The following is a 23892-nucleotide window of genomic DNA, read 5'->3' as shown; positions in this document are numbered from 1 at the left end:
TTCGGAGTATTTAAAGCAATGTAAACACGAACATACAAACGGGAACCAAACACACCGATATCACCGATACCTCAAGCCCTTAAGTGGGCAACGAGAGAGGTACAACACTTTATCTAAAATCATTCAAGTTCCTTTTTATTTCTTTTTGACAAACCAACATTTACATTATACACCATGTATGGTTCTAGCCTATATCCGTTCTCTGAAATGTTTTCAATGCTTTGAAAGAATTCAAGCAATCAAAGCATTTTAATTGATATACGGTATTATTACCATTGCATATCTAACAGTTTATCTGTTTATACAATTTGAGCCTTTTATGCTCTGTGTTTATCCTGTGTTTACGTTTAATATAAAATTGCTACTCAATATCATTCGATTGTATTTAAAAGGCGTAAACCTTGAAATTGTAATGTTATATGGAATACGTAAAGGTTAAACAAATCTATGGAGAGAAGTTATTCTGTGTGCATTTTATAAGAATAAGAACAGAGAATTTTCTTTTTCAGTGAGTAAAGTATGCTTGCACGTTTCGTATTATTGTAAATTTTCGTAAACACTATGGAATAATTTAACACGGTCGATATCTCTTAAACCATCGTCTCAGTGTATATATTTGTGAACTGTAATTGGCATAATATCTTGACATTCAATAAGCGAGGGATAATGATTGGTATTGCAATATGTTACTACCATGTTCGGGCTTGATTGTTTAGCTCGACGGTTTTTGTCGTTGCTTGCGTTGTCCATTGTTGCTGATAATTCTTTTATCGAGTTTGGTATATTTAAATGCCACTGGTGTCAAATAACTACTTTGAAAGTCAAAGTTTTAACTACAAGCCATGCTCTCTTTCGTTGATTGAACTGAAAGGCTATCTGACAATTATCATGAAGAACCTATATTTATTAGATTAAAGTATTGTGCAAGCCATAATCTCTTTCGTTGATTAAACTGAAAGGCTATTTGACAATTATCATGTAAACCTATATTTATTAGATTAAAGTATTTTGCCAATGTCTCAATCAGCCAAATTACTTAAACATGATTAATAGTTCATCTTGATTGTTTCACGTATTTGTCTTTGAAAGTCACAAAATATGTATATATATCATGTGTTCTTGTTCCGGAGTAAAAACGCCAAACGCTGACAAGGTTTGCCGGGTTATCAGCAACACAGACAGAGCATACTGCATTTCGACCTATTTGTGCTTGTATTGAGAATGATATTAGTTCTAATGATATACATTTGAAACATATTGATTAGCAAAAGGAATGTTTTATATGATGTATTTGAACAAAAATCAAACATAAAAAGTGACATAACTGGTGTGTATACATATATAAACGTGAAGCTTAATTTTTAATATAGAATGCTGAATACAAAATGTCAAGACACAGATATCATCACCTTCATATACTTATTTAACTTGTTCACCACTGTTCAGGTAATGTACACAAAAGGTTAAGAGGTTATAATATTGTATCGCTGGAACGAGAAGTTTTTGCACCGACGAAAACCATAGCAACGCCTTTTCATTTGTCGTTGGTTTGACACAAATCCTTGTATAGTGGTTTATAAATCGATGTTTTCAACGATACTCATACATCAAATTCGACGCATACGTCTGGAGTTTTTTTAACAAAACTTGATAGATATTGAACCATGTGACCCTTTAGACTGAATCCGTAATCATTGCTGGGTACTACGCTTATTTCTGCAGTATCTCTAGCATAACAATGCGACCCTTTACAGTGACACCGTAATCATTGATGGGTACTACAATTATTTCCGCAATTTTTCAAGCATAACCATGTGAATCCTTTACAGTGACACCGTCATCATTGCTGGGTACTTCGCTTATTTCTGCAAATTCTCTAGAATAACCATGTGAATCCTTTACAGTGAAACCGTAATCATTGCTGGGTACTACGCTTATTTCCGCAATTTTTCTAGCATAACCATGTGAATCCTTTACAGTGACACCGTATTCATTGCTGGGTACTACGTTTATTTCCGCAATTTCTCTAGAATAACCATGTGAATCCTTTACAGTGACACCGTAATCATTGCTGGGTACTACGCTTATTTCTGCAATTTTTCTAGCATAACAATGTGAACCCTTTACAGTGACACCGTAATCATTGCTGGGTACTACGCTTATTTCTGCAATTTCTCTAGCATAACCATGTGACCCTTTACAGTGACACTGTAATCATTGCCCATGTGACCTTTTACAGTGACACTGTAATCATTGCTGGGTACTACGCATATTTCTGCAATTTCTCTAGCATAACCATGTGACCCTTTACAGTGACACCGTAATCATTGCTGGGTACTACGCTTATTTCTGCAATATATCTAGCATAACCATGATTAAACAGCAGCTCGGAGATTGTGTATATAAGGTATAGATTTATTCACCGATATTAATATTCATGCATAGATCTTTTGAAATGTTCGGTTCACAGTAAAGAAATCCAAAATTCCAATACATAACGAACAATAAAATAGCAATGAATGAATCCTTCGGTTTAATCTTAAATGCTTTACAACCCTTGATCGATATTTCTTATTGATGAATAATCCTGGTATAAATCGGTTAGTTCGTACCATGAAATAATTACTATGTATTAAATGGCACAATCTTTACGTAGTAGTTTCGTTCAATTGATATGACAAGGACATACTGGAATCACTGATTCTACTTTCCAAAGTCTTGTTGTGCAGGGTTGGTGTCTTTTTGCATGTATCCGTATAGTTCTGCCTTTTACATATTGTATAGTCAAGGTTCTTCTTAATATCTTCTATATAAAGTTGTTTTTTTTAAACAAAACAACATTTTTATTAAAATATTAACTTTGACAGGTTTCGATGCAAAACAATTGAGATATATTAAATGTTCAATTTTGAATGGAAATCAAAATATTGAGTTTGAACAAAAGTAAATAGAGGCGGGACTTATACATGTCAAATGAACCTATGGGGTAGGATTTGAGTTAACAGTAATGAATTATAATACCAATGTCATACACTGCATAAATCAGTAAGCAAAGGCGGGTACAGGGGTGTTGGGAGGGGGGGAGTCAATTAATAGGAGAGAAAAGTAATAAAATACGCCAATGACAAAACCTTTTGAACTTGAAATTGCTCAAATGTAATTGGGGGAGTAAACCCATTCTCTTGCCAATACTAAATACCAGATTATTTTCGTTTCGGTGGGAGGGGCGCTTGTCAAAAGCTTGCGCCCCTAAGTTACACTCGCTCTAACGTCAAATTCTGGATGCGCCCCTGGTATATCATTTAAGGTAATCGATAATCTGATAATCACGTTAAAGGACGACAAGGGTTAGTATTTCAACAAAGATATATTTATATGAAGATTCGTACTATACAGTTGATGTTTAATTAATCTGAACCCTAACCTTAACCTTTTATGAAGATTTTAATTCAGGCTTTCTCATGATTGATACAGTTTTACCTAATTGGATTGTAAATTCAAAGTATGGTTAAATGGTATCAACGTGAAGCCTGCTGGCAAAATTAAAGAGAAGAGCATCGTTCATTTATGTTTGGATTATCATAATTATCTGTCAATTTAGAAAAAAAAATGAAGGTCATATTTTTTCTGTATGAATTTAAATTTACATTTTAGATGATTATCTTTCATAGTTCACTGTTTTTATTTGTTTGGATTGCAACGATTTTTATAACATACGAGTAGAATACAAATCCCAGGGGCCCGTCTTATAATTGAACGTTGATCGTTACTTTAACCTGTAAGAATTATATATGTTGCACGGTTCTAATTTGTTTTGCTGTTTATATCACTGACGTAAGCCTTTACAAATGCATATCGAAATCACGCAAGTAAAACATGATCACTTCACAGTATGTGACAAGGGCTCTTGCGCTCGAAAAGGGAAACTGTACATATAATGGCCCTACATGATTGACACATACGGAACAGCGACAATAGTGTACTTGAATAGCAAACTGACAGCCAAACATGTGGAATGTCCGTATATTAACTTCAAATTACGTTATTTAAGGTTGCTTGTTAAAAAATCAATTTGAATAGTTTATTCAAAATATAATGTGTATACATTCATAGTCTAAGGCAATTCATAATAAAACAGTTCTCCAAGGATTGAACCAGTCGGCTTGTACTACAAGTATAGATAAATGATAGCAGCTTTAAACGTTCGAATTATTTGCTGGTATTTAGATATTAATAATGTTCTTAAGTGTAGTTTAACCAATATATAAAAAGATCACGCGTTACCCCTGATATTAAATATGACGAAACAGAAAATGTAACAAGGAAGTTACATGCACGTTTCATGGGGAAGTTTTTGTGAAGCCCGATTATTACCCGTTCTTTAATTACAGCTATTGATTTGTTAATGCCAGTGTATCAAACTTGATTGTGAGAATGAATTGCATTTCGAAATTTCAATATTCGATTTTTAATTTTTTGCACTGCCAGCAGTGTTTTAATAACATATGATTCGTTAAAGGCTGCAATCGGTAGAATAACGTCAACTACATGCCGCATAAGCAGAAAATATATAAGGAAAATAACTAAAGTGTTTTCAGCAATAAAATTTAGACCATTTGTGCAGTTTTGCAAATTCATTTCAATGTTTTTCCCTGTGACCTGTTGACCCACCATCTTATTTGTTTAAACTACATCTGTACCATGTGTTTTAAAAACAAATATAAATGGGGTGCTTTGATGACCTCAACCACTACAACATTTCACAATACTCAGTCATGGTTCAATCCCTAGTTGTATTACCATAATCCAATAAACTCATTCATTCTCATAAAAGCAAAGACAAATTTCACTCAGGTGAAGTCTAGTCGTCGAAACTAAACGACATGGAACTTGACACACGATCTATAAACACCTCATACAAGTAAACAAGCACCGCAAATTGACTGTTATGTTAACCCTTGCTATTTTAATAGCAGAATAATGATGGATCATGTATTGAATATGTCTGCCTTGGGACGGTTAGTGAAACACGAGAAACAATACCCATTTAACCCGGTCTTGCACTGGTGGAAACAAACATACAAAAGCTATCTAGAGCTATTACTAGATGTATTTAATTACCCAACTAAACCACCCTCTTGAAATAAGAAGTATAACTGGAGTAATGTATGTCCCTGTAATGCCCCGCGTCGGTAAAAAGGCGTCAATCAAGTAAATGGTCCTAAGTTATCATATTTAGAAATATGGATTATAATATATGTGAAATAAGGCATGGACTTTTCTTTTTAAGTTTTAAAAACATAGCCATTTTATATAGAATTGACTGTTATGTTAACTGTTGTGGTAGTAATTGATCATGTATTGAATATCAAGTATAACCATCTATAGTATTTGCTTAATCAGTGTAAGAAGACAGAGGGAAAATATATATAATAATGTTTCTTTTGTACATTTGAATTCAATACCTCTAAACTTATAGTTATTGAAAGAAGTAACAAAATAAATATAAGAATAAACAAAGGACAATAACTCTACTTAAATCATTAACAAATAATGGTTCATCTGGACAACACTTCTCCTGAACACAGTCTTTATGTGTATGAAGTTTGATGTCAATACCTCAAAAAATATGCGGAGAAATGAAGAGAAGAAGCTCAGAACAGGGTGAAGGACGAACGGGACATGAAATTTCGATATGAATATGGAGTAAGAGAAGGAGCACAGGACGTGGTGACGGACGGACGGGACATGAGATTTCGATATGAATAATGAATTAGAGAAGGAGCCCATGGCAGGGTGAAGGACGAACGGTACATGTGATTTCGATATGAATATGGAGTAGGAGAAGGAGCTCATGACAGGGTGATGGACGGACGGGACATGTAACTTCGATATGACAATGGTTTATTTACACTTATATACATGGACAATATAAGGCATTGGTTTTACTCGAAATTATTTATTTTACTGTGCTTTTTTTAAGAATTGTAATATGAAAGATCGAACTGGTGAATAACTGGTGAATAAGGCTTGGGATTTTTCAGGCATGTACTTTAGAAAGTAAACAGATACTTTTGTTTAACGAAACTGATTAACATATGCATACAAAGAATAATTGAACTGCTGAAAGCGCTGGTGGACTAGGGCTTCCTTTAGGGGAATGTTGGTAACAGTGTTCTAAGCATTGAAAAAAGAATGGCTCATACCACAAGGGGGCACTGTTAAATGGGCTAGATTAAGCATAAGACTAAAAAAGCGTGCGAGCTGCATAGAAAATGGTTAAAGCGTCGTTAAGGTGGCGGGATAAAATCGTCAAGGTTCTTTTGAATTTCTCAATGCTGTAAAATCATACTTGTACCATTGAATTTACATGTCTGGCGTATGATAACCAAAATACACATAGTACTATATTTCCAAACTATAAGCATTATAACTTATGTAACCAAACCTTACACATGGAGATACATATTAAATACATCAATGGTAGACACCTCGTGGTTTTAGTCAAGAAGATTTTTAAAGACTAAATTATTACATAAGTATAACAAACAAGAGCCCACAGGGTCAGGATAGAACAATTCTGGTAAATAGCCACTAACTATATGAGGCTTCATGTATATACAAATAATTATAAGTCGTCGCCTTACGCATTGGGAACATTTTTATATACTCAATATATGCGGTGTCATTATGACTTTTTAAAACGGCTTTCCAATAGCAATTACCCTGCCTATTTGTTACAACCGTTCATCCGCCTTTTGTACATGAAAAAATGACATGCGACGTCATAGTCACTTGTGAAGGTGGATTCTTTAAAGTAATATACCTGGTTTTGTGTTCCGTCCGTCCATCTGTCCATTGAACATATATTTAAGAATTGCGGCGTCTTTAGGACTTATAAAATAGACTAAAAATAATTACCCTATTTATTTATTCCGTCCGTCTATCCGTCGTTTGCTTAACACATGCGTTGATATCAATACATTTGAAAACGACTCTCCGGTAGTAATTACCTGGTCAATTTGTTCCGCCCGTCTTGTAAAAGAGGCTTTCAAATAGTAATTACCCGGTTAAAATGTCCCGTCCATCAATCCATCGTTGTACATGTCTCAAGACATTCGGCGTCATTCGAACTTGTTAAAGGGGCTCTCCCATAGTAATCGCCCTGTCTAGTTGCTCTGTCTGTCCATTTGTCGTTTGCACATGTCTAAAGACATTCGGCGTCATTCGGACTTGTTTAAGGGGCTCTCCCATAGTAATAACCCTGTCTAGTTGCTCTGTCTGTCCATTTTTCGTTTGCACATGTCTCAAGACATTCGGCGTCATTCGGACTTGTTAAAGGGGCTCTCCCATAGTAATCATCCTGTCTAGTTGCTATGTCTGTCCATTCGTCGTTTGCACATGTCTCAAGACATTCGGCGTCATTCGGACTTGTTAAAGTGGCTCTCCCATAGTAATAACCCTGTCTAGTTGCTCTGTCCGTCAATCCGTCGTTTGAACATGTACAAAGACATGCGGCGTGTTTCGGAATTGATTAGTCTAGTTTCCGGTAGTGATTACACTGAAGTTGCTGGCACTTGCCACCTTTAGTGTTAAATGTGTGTGAAAATCACTGTAATACTTCAATGGTGTTATTGACTTTATCCGTGTCCGGCCATAACGCTACAGGTCCTAGCAGTTCGAATGCAAGTTTGTAATATGTGCTGAGCGTCCTTGCAATAATGACAATTTGTGGTGAAACACAAGATATTTAATGAATGAATGACTATCAGTGATATATAAAGCAAAATCATACAAAACCACCTGAGGCTAGTTTGTGTTGAGAGGCTGAATAGCTAATAAGTGAATGACGGGCAGTGAAATAAAAGGCAATAACATTTTATGTTATATTTGCCTTCATAGTATGAGAAATGCATAATAAATGTATCATTGGCAGTATGTCACATTTGGCGTAATATGTGATCAGCAGGAAACATGTTTCCTAAGGTTATTACCCTGGTTGATTGTTTAATCTATATATATATATGCATCTTAATAATTTCATTATGCGAAGCGAAGTCTCTCTCAAAACATTAGTAAATATGAGCCCTGGTAATCACTCTTTCACTTCGTATTTCATTATTATCCTAGTTCGAAAATGCACTGATGACAGAGTTTCTGTTAAATCTTTGTATTGAGATCAGTTATTGATTTGGTTTCAAAGCATTTGTTGGAATCCTTAACTCATTGTTTGGATTTTTGAGTTGTCGACATTTAGTTTGAGACACAGTTTTTATGATATTCTAAATTTTCATAGAACATCGTATACTTCCACATTTAACATGGTCAGATTAGTTCATGCAAGTTCAAATTCATTTTAAATCGATATTAAGCCTTAATACGTTCAGACATGCGGTAATAGCCCGACATATTTATTTTATGTATCCGCATATCTTGTACTCCTCTTAATGACAATGTTTACAATTATAATGCTAATCAATAATATCTAGACCGCTGGATCGTAGACCAACAGATCGACGGTGGTGCTATGCCATGAGTAATCGTCAATATATAAAATTGCATGTGCATCATGTTTAAAACTCAAAATAAACACTTCTTGTAACAATTATCTATTTCGGTGACATAAAGTGAAAAAAATTTTTTCGCTATTTGAAAATAAAAAGGTATTCTTTTCTTTTAAACTTGAAAAAAACACACTTCAAAGACTTAATGCTTCAATTGATGGCAATATGATTTTTTTTATAGAATAGAACATAAATATATAAAAAAATTAATATATTTAAAAAAAATGTAAATGATTGGATTTTAATTTCAAGATTGCTCTTTCAAAAAACATCTCTCTCATTTAGTTGCCTTAGTGCTTCTCTTACATACAAGTTAAAAACTAATAACGTTTAAAAATGAATGATTGGACAATATTACAACCCGGTGACATGTTATCAAAACTATTTTCAAATAAGTCTCTGCATAAAGGCTATGGAAATGAAAACATCTATTAATCATACTGGTTGAGAAGCAGTTTCCGACGGAAAGCAGTTTCCGACAAATCGCTTTTTCGCGTACTTTCTTTAGATCTTCATAAAGAAGGTACTGTAATTCAACAATGTGGTAACTAGGCAATCAAAAGTTGAAATTCTTACCGAGACACGTAAGTAACTTTTATCATTATTTAATGTTTAATGTTTATTTATCATTTTGTACACAAACTTGCACGTGGGGGAACGGCACGCGCCGCGTATTGCGCATGCGTGTGAACCTAATTTGCATATCTATGAATAGCTACAAGGTTTTCCTTAATTGACTTATACAAACGATGATCATTGTGTACATATTTGTGAACACTGGTGTCATGCTTGTTTCGCACCTACATTCACTTAAATGTATATAACACAAGTTTCCATCAGAAATGAATAAAAAAATCATTGATATTCAGTCTCTGCCTGATTTCGAGTATGAATTGAATTTCGTAAATTTTAAGGTTTAAATTCTTCGTAAATGCTGAAAAATTAAATAACATTTTTCTTATTACAGTCTTATATCTAGTTTATTAAATAAACGGATAATAAAAACACACAACAGGCACCTTAAGTATGCCCCGCATTCAAATTGTCGGAAACTGCTTCTCATCACAAGCTAATCAGAACAATGTAAGTACCCTCTTTGCGCCCCTATTAGATACACTATATGTGACGTCACACATGTAAGAAATATATCGACAATAGCAGCTTGAGCTGTAGTTATATAAAATGTGAACAATTTTAGTAGATATTTAAACACGTATAAATAATTCAATAAAAACGTTTAAAAACTGTCGGAAACTGCTTCTCAACCAGTATATCTTTGATGATAATATTATCCATTTGACTCGTGTTAGCGAATGAAACATGAACCAGGATTATTTCGAAACCCAATACAAATAAACATTCAGCCGAATAGCGACAAGCACTTGAATTTATCTGATATGAACCCTTTACAGCTGATGTTGAAATGTTAAATATGCTCAATACCTCTATGAATTGTTCACAATATGCATGTAATTGTTTGTTGAATAATTTATTTCGTATGTATTTGATTTGCTAGCCTTAGATCTTTAATGCCATATGCAAACAATAAGTGATACACAAACGCAAATGTAACATATGTATGGCTGTTAATATTTAGATAAAATAAGTGAATTTACAAAAGTCGTGATAAGCAAATACAAGATATTGCGTTATTCACGTAATATTATGGTTAATTGTTTTATTATTTGTTTTGTTCATAGTCAGACTATGAAAGACTAAAAACTAAGTCTTTTATAACCAAGAAAAAACAATTGCAATTTTGCAACATTTAAGTCGGTTTTAAAATTCCTTTTTTAGTGAAAACTGATTTTGACAGGGATTTTCTAATACAGCATTTAAGATATATCTGTGAATCCGATTATTTGATGTACAAATCTGACCAAGACATACTGAAAGTTTGTTCACACAAGCACGTTTATAAATAATCATAACTACAGCGAGTCACACTCATTCGATGAAACCCGATAGGCCATACATACACACACCGACACCCATAATAGTGCTCTATAAGGCAAGTCTAGGTACCAAATATTGCTGATCCTGGAGTTCAGCGTATCGCGTATCACGTTTGTGACTCCCTAGAATCTAGAGAACTCCATCCAAAAAGCCGGAAAGTTAAAATCTGGAAGAGTGTTTTTCAAAATCACATTTTGATATCATGTATGTACTTCGATATCGATTCTATATAAATACTTTGCGCATCTCTTTACTCATATAAGGAGTCATTCCTATTATATAGACTTTCACAGTTGTCTTTTCTAGTAGAAGATAGCGCAAGAATGATTCATTCCGTGTTATCGGCTAAGGAAAACCAAACATGTGTATCGTTTTAGTAAAACTTTTACAAACAAAACATCCTGCGTGCATAGTCGTCAACCGTCCACGTCCTAGTTAAATGGAACATATATTTGATCGATAAGATAAAAAAGGAAACTAAAACTATTTCAAGATTTCAAGCATTTTGAATAGTTTATTGCAAGATCAACTACCTGACTGAAGATCGTGGTGGTATAAATGCCAATATTTACCGAACTTCATCGCTCCACCCTACCACACCTTCCCCAATCTCCCAAAATCCCCCACCCATTCATTGTCCAAGTAAACTGCATAGAAAAATAGTAATATGTTACACAAGATTGCACTTTTCCGACTTAGGAAAGCCGAAGATGTTCAGGTAGGAGAGGAACTCACAGCCCTTCACCACATAGAAACCAGAAATATTCTTGTTCTTTGGAAGGAGGAGCACGCCAAATGTTCCGCTTTTGTAGTTTGGCGTAATGTCCCTTTAGTAGATAATTGGTTTTATTATTTGAGTAAATAAGATGTTCGCATATTTATTCTGGCTATAATAAGGGCATTTGATAGCCATTTCGCACTAAACACTTAAAAGCTCGCATTTGTATTTGATCTTCTTAATCATTAGTTGAAACCGGGCTCCACCAAGCCTACCATCTTTAACACTTAATGTTAGTTATGAATTGCGTTAATGCAATATATATTTGTACACAAACTAGGTAATATATGACTGCTTTGACAAAAATAAATTACATAGAAAATTGCCATATAGTAAAACTTCTTTGAGAGTTGATTAAATGATATGTATGCACTACGATAGCTGATACCTGACACGTCTCGTCAGTCTCTATACAAGATAAGGTCCACAACATTTTATTCAAGCATTCCTCTTGTCGGTTTTGTGTCATTTATATTAGAGACACTTTCAGTGTAGACATATAAATATAAAGACTGTTTGTTTTGTCTGAAACAATTAAGCAAATGACCAATACATTAAGTATAAAGCATTGAGTTGTAAAACTGTATTTGTTATATTTGAGAGGGCCCTGGGGTAGCTTGTACAAACAACAATGGTATAATGATTTAGTCGGAGATATGTGATTTATTTCTCGTGGTTAGAAGCATGTTGCATAGCAATATATAAGCCCTTCTATAGTTGTGGCTCTAAATACTTAGTAATGGTAGTCTTCACTTACACTTTTCTGATAGATTCAATGTTGCCAAATTGTAAGTTAAGACACTCGAGCGTTCTTAAATTATTGAATTTTCAATTGTAAAGAAGAAAATGCCTGTTACGATAGCATGAAGAAGTACTAATACACTTGTTTATTTAATATTGCTTAGATTTATCATTATTATATATTTTGTTATTCAAAATAGATGTTTAACATTTATGAATTATATCAATTTTGTGTGGCCTTTAAAGAAAGGGGATATTGTATTGTAAAATGTCGAAGAAAAGCATAAAATGTTTTCAAAGGTCAGATGTTTTAAAACATAGTTCATTTTTTTAAGAAGTTGTTAACATCTAAATTAAATATAAATAGCTTTTACCTAATTCTTCGATTCATTTAAGTTAATGTGAGACTTCCAGGAAACAAAATCAAGCACCTTAACATAAATAAACTTCCATGTAATGGCTTTCATTGAATGCCATTTTTAAATAGTGAGGTTTCTTGGCTAATTCATTATATGACACCATGGGATGTTTAAATGTTCTACAATATCCAATATTTTGTAAGATAATCAATACAGATAACTGTCAGACGATCCTGTTTTATAGATAGATCACTCGTCTTTTGCTTTTGTTAGTATAACCCAATATGGAGTTTGGTTGTTTAAAATGACACTCTTATTCCAAATCAATATATGCACATATATAACAAACATCAATTTTGACTGATAAACCTTTAACTACTTACTAAATAATACATTTATGGAAAATATTTATGACTAATAACACGTTTGTAACTCTGTATTTAATAGCAGAAAACGCAAAAATATCAAATGATTGGTGAATGCTAAAAGTTGTAATGTGATCTACTATAGTCCCATAAGATAGAAATACCGTATTGTGTGCACATTTCCTTCAAATTAAACTCGGTATCCTTCAAAAGGACAATTGTTTTCGACATTAATTTATCATTCGTTATTTGATTTGGAAAAATAAAACAATAATATTAATTGTGTTAATCTTAAGGAGTGCCTATTTAAAGGCGCCCAATATAGGTGTATGAAACACATATTTATTTATTTTTAATTTAATACTTTATCATGTCTAACTCATTTGATTTTAATGATACAAATCAAATTTAAAACATAGATGACTATATTATAAAATGGAGTATTATTTTTGTCAATTTCATAGGCCTTGAATTCAGCTTATCGGTGTTATATAATAACATGAAGAAAAAGCGTTGAATTTCAATTTATCAGGGTTTTGGAAATTTAAATTTGATCGCTCGAACATTGAACAAGTAACACAGATGGCTTAACTCATACGTTGGGACTTAGAAGGCCAAACTGTCCGAGCGCTCAAACAAGTTAAATCTGTTTAAGAGCTCAAATAAAATGATTTAAATATTGTTGTTTTGATTGGTTGATAAGAAGTGGTTGGTTCAAGAAATTACACCAGTTGTCAGTGTTAGACGTTTTCTGAGCGCTCAGACATTTTTATGGAAAAGCAATTTGGGCACCCTAAGCCTTTTTCTGTCATGCCATTTGTTTGAGCGCTCGAATATTTTCATTCAAAATCAGTTTGTTTAGGTGCCCTTACACTTTTTCATTCAAGGCATTTTGTTTGAGCGTTCGATCATTTCCCTGTAAAAGCAGCGCCCAAATATATAATATAAAAATAATAAGACTATCAACTTTGAGTATTTTATCTATTCGAGAGTAACCCAGAAACAGATGTCATTTTGATTTTTAGTAATTAAAAAAACCAATGTCCTTATTACCAGTGTCTCATGTATTCCCCTCTAGCTACTAAGCCATTTTTCTTTCAAGTACACGTCAAAGCGGTCTTAAATTTCAGTAGTGTTGACACCTGTGGCCTTCATACCATACAATATACTATATGTTATTTAAAAATGCGGTCGTCTGCATTATAACGCTATTTAAACCCTCATTTGTTTTTTCGCCATTTGTCCTCTGCTTAAAACTAATGCTAATACTTATACTCTGCTATCTTAAACGAGCGCTTGTGCAATGTCAACCATGTAAAATGTTCATGTAATAATATAATTAACGATCAATTTCGAATCGCTTCAGTTTATACACCAGTTGTACGGTGTCGGGTTCATTGCTATACAGTTTAACAATATGGTAAATGTTACATACTTGTTAACAACTTTCAAATACATGCAAAGTGGGAAAACTTATTCAATATATCTCATTATGTTAGAATAAAAAACACTTTATATTTAATAATTCAACTGAAAATAAACACCGATTCAACTGATTAGATTATTTTGTTTAACTGATGTGGTAAAAAAAGCACCTTCCATGGCCAAGAGTGTAAAAAAGGTTCATCCAAAACAATGCGATGGGTGTTCTGCGGAAACACCTCGTTTCCACGAAACACTCTTGGTCAGATGGGATGAACCGCTCAGTCATGAAATATAATTATAATCATTCTTATCTTAATATTTGTTTATTGCAGATTGAGAGGAGGATAGGGTAAAGGGAAACGGGCGGGAAATATGGGTGTTTTCGACAGTCCCGAGGCACAAAACTGGCTTCGACAGTGGCTGGCCGTGTTCATCACCAGGGAAGCTATATTGCCTGTTGTAAAGTCCGAGGCATCACATTTACATACAGACATTCTAGGGGCGTTACAAGCGAGCGTTTGTTCACAAGACCACGGAAGAATAACTGACACTTCGATACTTTCTTGTCGTTTTCATGACGAATTTCGTGATGAAATCAAACGACGACATAAGCAGAGACCGTCTTGGAAGAACGCCACGACTGACACTTGGCACAATGACGCATTTTCAATCGCCAAGTTGTTTATGCAGCCCTCGGGATATGACGACAAAACCAATTTTGACCAAATCGACTTTAATGGAATTGCAGCATTCATGTTTAACTGCAGACGTTTTCCAGCAGCTGTGCAGTCATCATCAGATCAGGTATGAAACGAATGAATTCTGAATAATATACTGCATTTTCAATGTAACGGGCTTCGTTTATATCGTGTGGTTTTCTCTTGTGTGCATAAATACACAAGATTGCCGTATGAGTTTGTTTGTTTGGGGTGTCCCTGAAGGTTCTAGGGAATTTATGAAATGAATGCATACACATACATGTATATCTAAGATTAATATATACGACTATCGTGTTATGTATGCTTGGTTGTGACTCTGTACCCTATAGCAGAGCCATCGTAAATTATTAGTATATTAGTCGTGTTCCTCTAGTTCGTATTGCACAACTAACGTACTTCGACATGATACACAACGTCAAAGAACAACAAACAAAGCAGTTAATATCGTCATTACCGTTTGGCTCACGACCTTTGAATGTCAAGGTTTCCTTAAATCCACAATAATATCAGCTTTAAGACAAATATTCTTCAAAAATATTGATCCACCAAATCACAATTATAGATGCAAAGCTTTTGATTTCAGGCTCGTGCTTCTACCAACAAGATTCGGCACATGCCGGATAAGTGTTCAAGTGCCCTGAAAGACCAGGCCACCACAAAATTTATAGATGACTTGTCTACACTACTGAACGATCCAACGTTTAACACGGATAAAGAGGTCCAGGAAGCTCTTAAACAACTCGATGAGGTAATGATTGTCCAATTTCACTCACAAATGCATATATATATATATATATATATATATATATATATATATATATATATATATATATATATATATATATATATATATATATATATATATATATATATATATATATATAATTAACCGTGTTAAATAAAGCTTCCTGCATTCTATGTTGTAAAACAGGCATTATGATACTCAAATCGAATATGCTGAGTAGAGGATGACACATATTATTTAAGAAAATAATAATAATAATAATGAGTTAGAGTACAGAAATGTTAACAATTATATTGGTGAGGTAAAGACTCATAAATATCTAGTTTGACGAAAAAATGCCAACCCTACAAATTTCATTTTAAAACTTATCTTGTAGACGCATATAGAAATCAAGTTTTATTTAATATATGAACAAATGTTCTTCTTAACCCGTCTGATAGCCAAACGATCTTATTTTGGCAAACATGCATATATTCTAATTTATCTGCTGTCTATCTATGTACACTGCTCATGAAGGACACACTATAAAGGTTACATATATATATATATATATATATATATATATATATATATATATATATATATATATATATATATATATATATATATATATATATATATATATATGTAACTTCCTTCATTATATTATCTATTTTTTTCAGCTAAAGACTATCCTCCCTGAACTGGTCGGAGATCATTGGAAATCTATTATTGAAGGTATTGCAACTAAATGTCTTCAAGATATCCATGACTTAAGCAAAGATGAAAAACACTCATGGCGTATAGAGGCAGACAAGAAGAGAGCTGATTTTCAGTTTCTCGGTGACAGTATAATGTCTAATTTAGCATCAAGTAGTGAAAACGCCTTGTGTGATATTAAGAAAACATTAGAAGTTTCACTGGAAACAATAGCTAATTCAATTAAAAATGGGATAGATATAATCGAAGAATATATTGTGAAAGGTGAACGAAAGATCGATGCAAAGACTGAAAAGGGGGAACGAAATCTATCGGAAATGACCGAAACTGGGAAACGAAATATTTCTGAGAAGACTATTAGAGGTGAACGCAAGATCGAGCAAAAGACTGAAATAGCAGAACGGGAGATCGAGGTAAAGACTGAACTAGGAACACGAACGATCTATGAAAGAACTAAACTAGTTGAAAGGAGGATCGAGAAAAAGACTGAAATAGGAGAACGAAAGATCGAGGAAAAGACTGATATAGGGGAACGAAAGATCGAGGAAAAGACTAAAAAGGTTGAACAGGAAATCGATGCTAAGATAAGTCTGCTCAATGAGAAAAGAGGCAATCTTACCAAAGCAGGTAATTTATAAACCTCATAGAATAAATGCTGTACGTTAATGTTCGCCCTATGCAGTTAAGTTACAGATGCAATCTGCCAAATTTTCAACCACATTTGCCGCTTTCTTCGTATAGCCAATTGCTTTTGCTTAGTGTACTAGTATTTTAAACCCACAGTACTTTTAATCGCTTAAACAGAAATGTCTCACTATTTGTCTACAATTTACTTGTTTTTGCTTTGAATTCGTTCAAGATTAAAACTAAAATTTCAGAAAAATGTGTTAGTATGTTTACAATTATCTTATCTTATTCACTTAATTCAATTCTGTAGAAACATTTACATTTGTGCTGCTATATCGTAGCTCTTCATTAGCAATCAGTTGCTACATACATAGTTTCCCTAGTGCACAGTCTCGGCCTAGAAATGTAATATAACACGTGTGATACAATTCTAAAATGTTTCAATCAAAATTCTGTTATCTAAATATTTTTAACCAAAGAAATCGTTTTTATATAAGTCCCGGCACCATTAGTTTACAAAGGTTTTTTTTAATCATAAAACTGAATCAACAGAAATATATTCATTTTGCGAGACTATCTGTGCTTACTTTAACAAGTTGAAAACTAGTTGCGTTATTGGTACATTTGTGTTTACTGCATACAATATGTTTTTAAATAATAATAGCATTTTATTTAATGTCAACAACCATAACCGTGTAAATTTCACGACCATTTTCTTTTCACACACGGCAATTATTCATCTATTAATATAAATAACATAATAGTATGATTATATATTTGTTGATTATTTGATTTTCAGATTTGAGAAAGGAGCTTTATAAACTGTACAAAACAAATGCAAGCACATTGCGTATTCGGCTTGACATCGATGAGACAGTTGAAAAAGTATATGAAGAGCCTAAATTTACTGTTAAGGAAAAGAACAAAGAGTATGATATATCTGAATTGAATGACATTTTTCGAAACCAAGACGGCATACTGGCTAAAACGATATATGTTGAAGGCGAGCCCGGCTCGGGAAAATCTTCTTTGTGTAAGATGATCGTTCATGATTGGTGTGAAACAAAACATGATGAAAGGAATGCAACCGAAGGACACGAACTTTTAAGTCAGTTTGAATTTGTGTTTTACATAATTCTCCGTGAGGCAAAGAATGAATGTCACGTAAAGCAAATGATATTCAAAAACATCATAGACAGGATTGGATTAGACAAACAAAGCACAGACGAACTGCTAGGAGAAGTTTTGAAATCCAACACTTGTCTGCTACTGCTTGATGGTCTAGACGAATGGCAGCACCCTGAAGGATGCCATTTAGATGAAAGAATTCCCCATGTCGAAACAAGATGGAAAAACTGTACCATACTCATCACCACAAGGCCATACAAAATGGCTGAGCTGAAAATAAGCCGCTCTCGGATTGGCAAACACGTGATGTTGAAAGGAGTGTTGAACCCAGAAAGGCTGGTTGAGAAAGTAGTATCTATGTTGAATGATTTTTACGACAGAGGACAGTCCCAGGATCCAAAGGGCTCAAAAGTACCACTGAATCACACAATATGCATCACTGAAATACACACAAAAAAAATGTGGCATTTCAGTGAATGTCCAATCATGTTAGTTCACATCGTTTGGCTTTGGTACAAGGGAAAGCTTTCGGTTGATATGAAACAGTCTGAACTTTACGGAACCTTGTTGAATGAACGATGGATGGAATCCTGTGGCAAGAGAGAATCAGCTAGATCCAAATACATTGAGGTGATAAACGCCCTGAGCGAAATAGCCTTTCAAAACTTATTTTCTGAAGACGAACAAAGTACAATTGTTTTTGAAATAGATGAGGCGAAGAATCCGAAATTCGAAAGTCAAAAGTCTGCGTCGCTTGAATCTGGCATTATATCCTGCTCCAATGTTCCAGGTGATTCACCGCAGTACCACTTCTTGCACAAAACTGTTCAAGAATACCTAGCAGCGATGTTTTTATCAAACGACTTTGAAAAGTGTTGTTTGCATATAAAACAAACATACACAAACCACAGAAGAGAAAGTGGAAATAGCTTGTCTAATGTTTTACTTTTCCTCTGTGGTTTGAATACAAAAGCTGCTGAAGAACTTGCAAAAGCAATTAACGAACTGTTTTCTGACTTTTCCGATAAAAATGGTTTTGATAAACGGGAATTAAATAGAAATCAGGACATGATCATCGAAGGCCAAATAGAGCTAGACAGGAGTGATCACTTCGGCAGGAAACTGTGCTTGCAACACATCTACATTCGTGAAAGTGTTTTTTTCGTAAATGAGAAGAAGATAGACGTCTTAGAACAACTGATTAATCCATCATCCATAGTATCACTGCATATATATGGGGACGCCCAACATATATCCAATTTTGCAAATAGTATCGACAGTAATGCCCTTGATTTAGAGAATTACACAAGTCTTAAGTACTTACACCTGCAAAATTTACACTATAAAGATGTCACTGGTTTGAACTTGTATAATTTAAGAGAATGCGATATAGAATTCCACAGTTGGCACGGTCCAACAGCACAGCACCTCATACATACATTTTACCACTGTGATATTGATAGTTTGAAAAATATAAAAACACTTAAATTGTCAAATGTGAAGGGGTTTGCCTTCTTACGTCAAGTTCCAGAACAAAAAGAACACCTTGATTTACGAGGCCTTGAAAACTTCACCAATCTTGGATTAAGCAATCTGGCTTACTCAGACGTGGTGAATCTACAAACCTCCAGATTACACTACTTACGATTAAAATTCAATGAGTTACAGCGAGCACCACAGCTTATGTCAACGTTATCAACACATGGAACATACCAGGTACCTAATTTGTTTAACATGGTGTATAAGATTGACTTTGACATATATCTAAAACCAAATAAATGTTGTATATAGGCGGTAAAAAGGAGTTATTTCAATAAAATTGTTTACGTTTATTTTGAACGATGCTTTGTATCCATTTGTGTATTTTCTGGATAGTTTTCCAACAAAGAACATATATGTTGTTATCCGAACACTTCAAAGTATTAAATATTTCATGATTTAATTGAAATAAAAATACACAAGAAACGCTTTAGCAAACTCGACCAAACACTGCACAAGTAATATTGTGTCATATACATGACGCCACAACGAATTAGCGTTTTATGATAACACGATTTTTGTATCAATTTTGGAAACCGATTTTCAAGATTGGTTGTTTTATCCTTAAACGTTATATCCACAAATGTCATACATCCAAAGACCAGTGTTTTGATATTTGAAACACTTTGGGTGTAGGCGTTTTTAACATATTCACTAAAGTTAGGATTTGTGGACACATAAGTATAAAGCACACTTATCCAAGTGCACAACTCTAAATATTAAACATTTGTACACATCTATATACACATGAATAGAAAATACTAGTAATTTTAGCTCATATTATGAATTATTGCAATTTATTACGAATGTTATAATATGCGACGTAAGTTGAGTTGACATATTTTTACTGTTTTATGATTATATATAGTTTTTTTATGTATTCAATTTAAAATATACATTATTATTATTGTGTATATAATGAAATTAACGCGTAGAGTTATTTCCGGTGGGTTTATGTTGAAATTTAAACAATTATCTTATAGCATAAGTTTTGAACTGTGAATGAGCTCTGGTTGGTGTGTACCATGTAAGGATCATCAAAATACATGTGATGGGAAAGTGCCCTTTACGGGAGTAAATAATCATGCCTGTACACGGATAAAAACTAAAGAGGACCTGGTGGGATTAAGCACCTCACGGGTATAGTCATTCCGTGTGTACGTGTACGTGTGTGAGTGTGTTTGTGTGTATAAATGAAGGATGGCAGCAAGAAATTGTTATTATATATAGGATGAAATACACCAATTCGGAAGTCTCTACTCATTGTTGCATGACTTTTGTATTTTAATAAACACATGGCCGTGAACTTAAGCATGGTTTTACCATCTCTGACAATTGGCTACCTACCTTATAAATGGGTTTTGAAGCTGAATGGTTTGTTATTTCAAAAACAGACTGACCTTCTTATTAATGCCTGCAGTTTGTTCTTGTTTATCGGATATTGTCAGTTTACCAAATACACACATTTACATCAACCATTTTTTGTTATTAGGAAAAATAATAATTGTTGTCTAACCTTGTTAAATGTTTAGTACCCAAGTGTAACTCTCTCCCACTAAAATAGTGATTGGGGGAGGTGGAACTTAACCTTGCATGCATTGCCTTGAGCAATTGACTAAGCAATAAGTATGACATGTATTTAGTGGCATCTTACCTATTTGACCATAACATTATTCTTCATCCACCTCATAGACCGGCATTACAATTGAACCCGCGTCACGGACACCCGTCATCAACTTAATTATGTGACAGGAATGTTTGATGATTAACGTTAATGCTATTAAAACATTGGGGCATAAATGATATAATTATTTGCAATTTTATGATATCTTATTGAAAATAATTGTTGAACATGAATACAGACCAAATAAATTTGTAAATATACAAACAGCATCCGGTTTATTTGCAAACTGTTTTATTTATTTTGAGACACAAACGTTCAAAGTGACCCAATGTGAGTTTGGATATTATACATTCAACAGTTTCAGTAAATGTATTTTATACTAGAAGATAAGTAAACAACACAAACAATTCAGACAAAAATCACAAACTATATTTTTTTATGAAATCGCTTTTCCATTTAAGGAAAATTTGTAGGTAAATTATTGAAGAAAGTGTACTTTTTAAATCTGTTATTGGTGTCAATTTAATTATGTGTAGTCTATGTTAAAAAATAAATGTTTGACTGTTGACTGAAAATCTCTGCTGCCATTTTCCTTTTCGTATATAATCTTATTATTGCATCATTGCAAATGAGGAACCAAAAAACTGTACAATTGCAGTTGATGTTCGTTTACTACCAATATAACAACTGAAGTATGTAATTGGTCGTTAATTGATGAACGTGTCAAATTAAATGCCAACTTTCTGGTGTTTTCTGGAGGTGTTTACGATTTATTCTGTATCGCATACCACCAACGTCCAAAAGAAAACGAAATTACTTGGCGCTTAAATAACGTAATGAAATGTCTTCAATGAGATCACTTTTGCCTTCATTCACCTTATTGTAGTCAAAGACATTGTCTAAGTACGCGGTTATGGATCTATGGATTATGTTGGGATCTAAGAGTGTCCCATCGCATCATTGTGAGGACTACCATTATTCTCTAACAACTTGACACATATTTATGGGTGTGCACATCCAGCAGGAAACCAATATTTACCCCATGATAGACGAGACATAAACAAACGCTAGATACGAGTTAATTTAACACAAGATACACAACTGGGTAAATCTAATTAAAATATTGAGTAAAATAGCTAGATATTTGAAATAAATAAAAACTGCAGTTCCATTAGTTTGAGCAATATAAGACCGTTCATGGACCGATTCGGTAAGTATCTAAATGTATTTTTGCATGTATATAAACATAACGACTGTCACATCTGTTCCAATGCCATACCAACTTGATTTATTTGTTCTTCATACCAACATCTCTGTAAAGTTTGTATGATTAAAGAGGCAAGGGTGAAGTTTAAGAATGAACTCGTTTTGGTTTTGTTCAAGTCTAACAGCAAATTCCTGTCGTCATAACGTTTATATAACAACTGAATTTATTACGTTATCAATATTCCAATAGTATTATAATAATTATAACAGTTATACATAGTTTCAAATTCAAGTTTTTAATCCTAACTGTTTAATAATCAATGCTATTTATAATAGATTGCTTGGCTCGTCTGTTTTCTTATGTATAACTCAAATGTTAATAGTAATGTTCATTTAATTTATATATTTTTATTTGGCGCTATTCCACATGCATCTCTTATAGTCGATTGTTTGGTGAAAGTCCGCAATTATCAAACATAAACTACTCATTTCTTCTTATACACGTGATGTAGCCTTCGTATTATCAACTATGATCATTAATAGTAATTCCGTTATGTTTCATGAATTAACTCTAAGTTATTTACCCACTTGCAGTTAAATTTAATATATTTCTTGCGTTATCATTTGCCTGGACGCAAAAGGCGCTGATAAACTATGGATAAAACCCGTGTTTTAAGACGCTAATCTTGTCACAGAAATTACCGTTGTCGGAATAACAAAATAAAAGGTTCTGCTGACATCATTTTGTCGGTTTAAGAATATATGCCCTTCATAGGATCCGATTTAAATATAACGTCCGAAATTGAAAGCTTCACTACATATTGTAATTTATTTCAATGCAACCATAATTAAGTCGCCATAAAGTATAACACACGATATGAAGTCCATTTACATCAAACAATACTTTCATAATAATTTCCACAAAAGGTTGATATGTAATAATAACAGAGTAATTTATTAAAAAACATGTTTTAGAATGGGTAAACTTATATCAATACTACGTTTCATATTGTACCTTCCATTTCACCAACGGAAAATGATCAGAGAAGTTTGCCCTTAAATACCGTGAACATACTACTGAAATCCGTATGCCCCTTCTCAAAAATTTAAGCAGAATCTTATGTAATATTAATTACTTATTCATGAAATAACTAGAAGATTCTTGAGCTCTCTTAACAAATCCTGATAAAGTTTTTGAATATCAAAGAGAAACACTTATGTTAATGAATTTATTAAACCTAACAATGAAACTTGACTATTACAAAATAAAACACTGTATTTAAAAGTGGTTGAACATTTCGCAAATCTTATATATGATTAATTTTAATCTGTGATGATTGCATTTACACATTTTTTGGTAGTTATCTTTAAAGTGTAGATTGACTATAAAAGTGCGAAATTAGGTTGCTCGATGTAA

General features: G+C 33.4%; 1 protein-coding gene across 1 annotated transcript in view; it reads left to right on the top strand.

Annotated features, from left to right (window-relative positions):
• LOC128208654 (uncharacterized) overlaps positions 1-23892 on the top strand; it is a 49198-nt gene that overhangs the window by 9165 nt on the left and 16141 nt on the right. Inside the window, exons 2-5 of the mRNA XM_052912202.1 lie at positions 14521-14992; positions 15491-15655; positions 16315-16978; positions 17778-19822. Coding sequence (XP_052768162.1) covers positions 14561-14992; positions 15491-15655; positions 16315-16978; positions 17778-19822 — 3306 coding nt within the window. The 5' untranslated portion in view covers positions 14521-14560. The remainder of the gene's footprint in view (positions 1-14520; positions 14993-15490; positions 15656-16314; positions 16979-17777; positions 19823-23892) is intronic.

This window comes from Mya arenaria, chromosome 11, assembly GCF_026914265.1.
Source record: "Mya arenaria isolate MELC-2E11 chromosome 11, ASM2691426v1".
In the NCBI taxonomy this organism is placed as follows: domain Eukaryota; kingdom Metazoa; phylum Mollusca; class Bivalvia; order Myida; family Myidae; genus Mya; species Mya arenaria.
The sequence above is the reverse complement of the archived record's forward strand: the minus strand, read 5'-3'. Positions and strand labels throughout refer to the sequence as shown.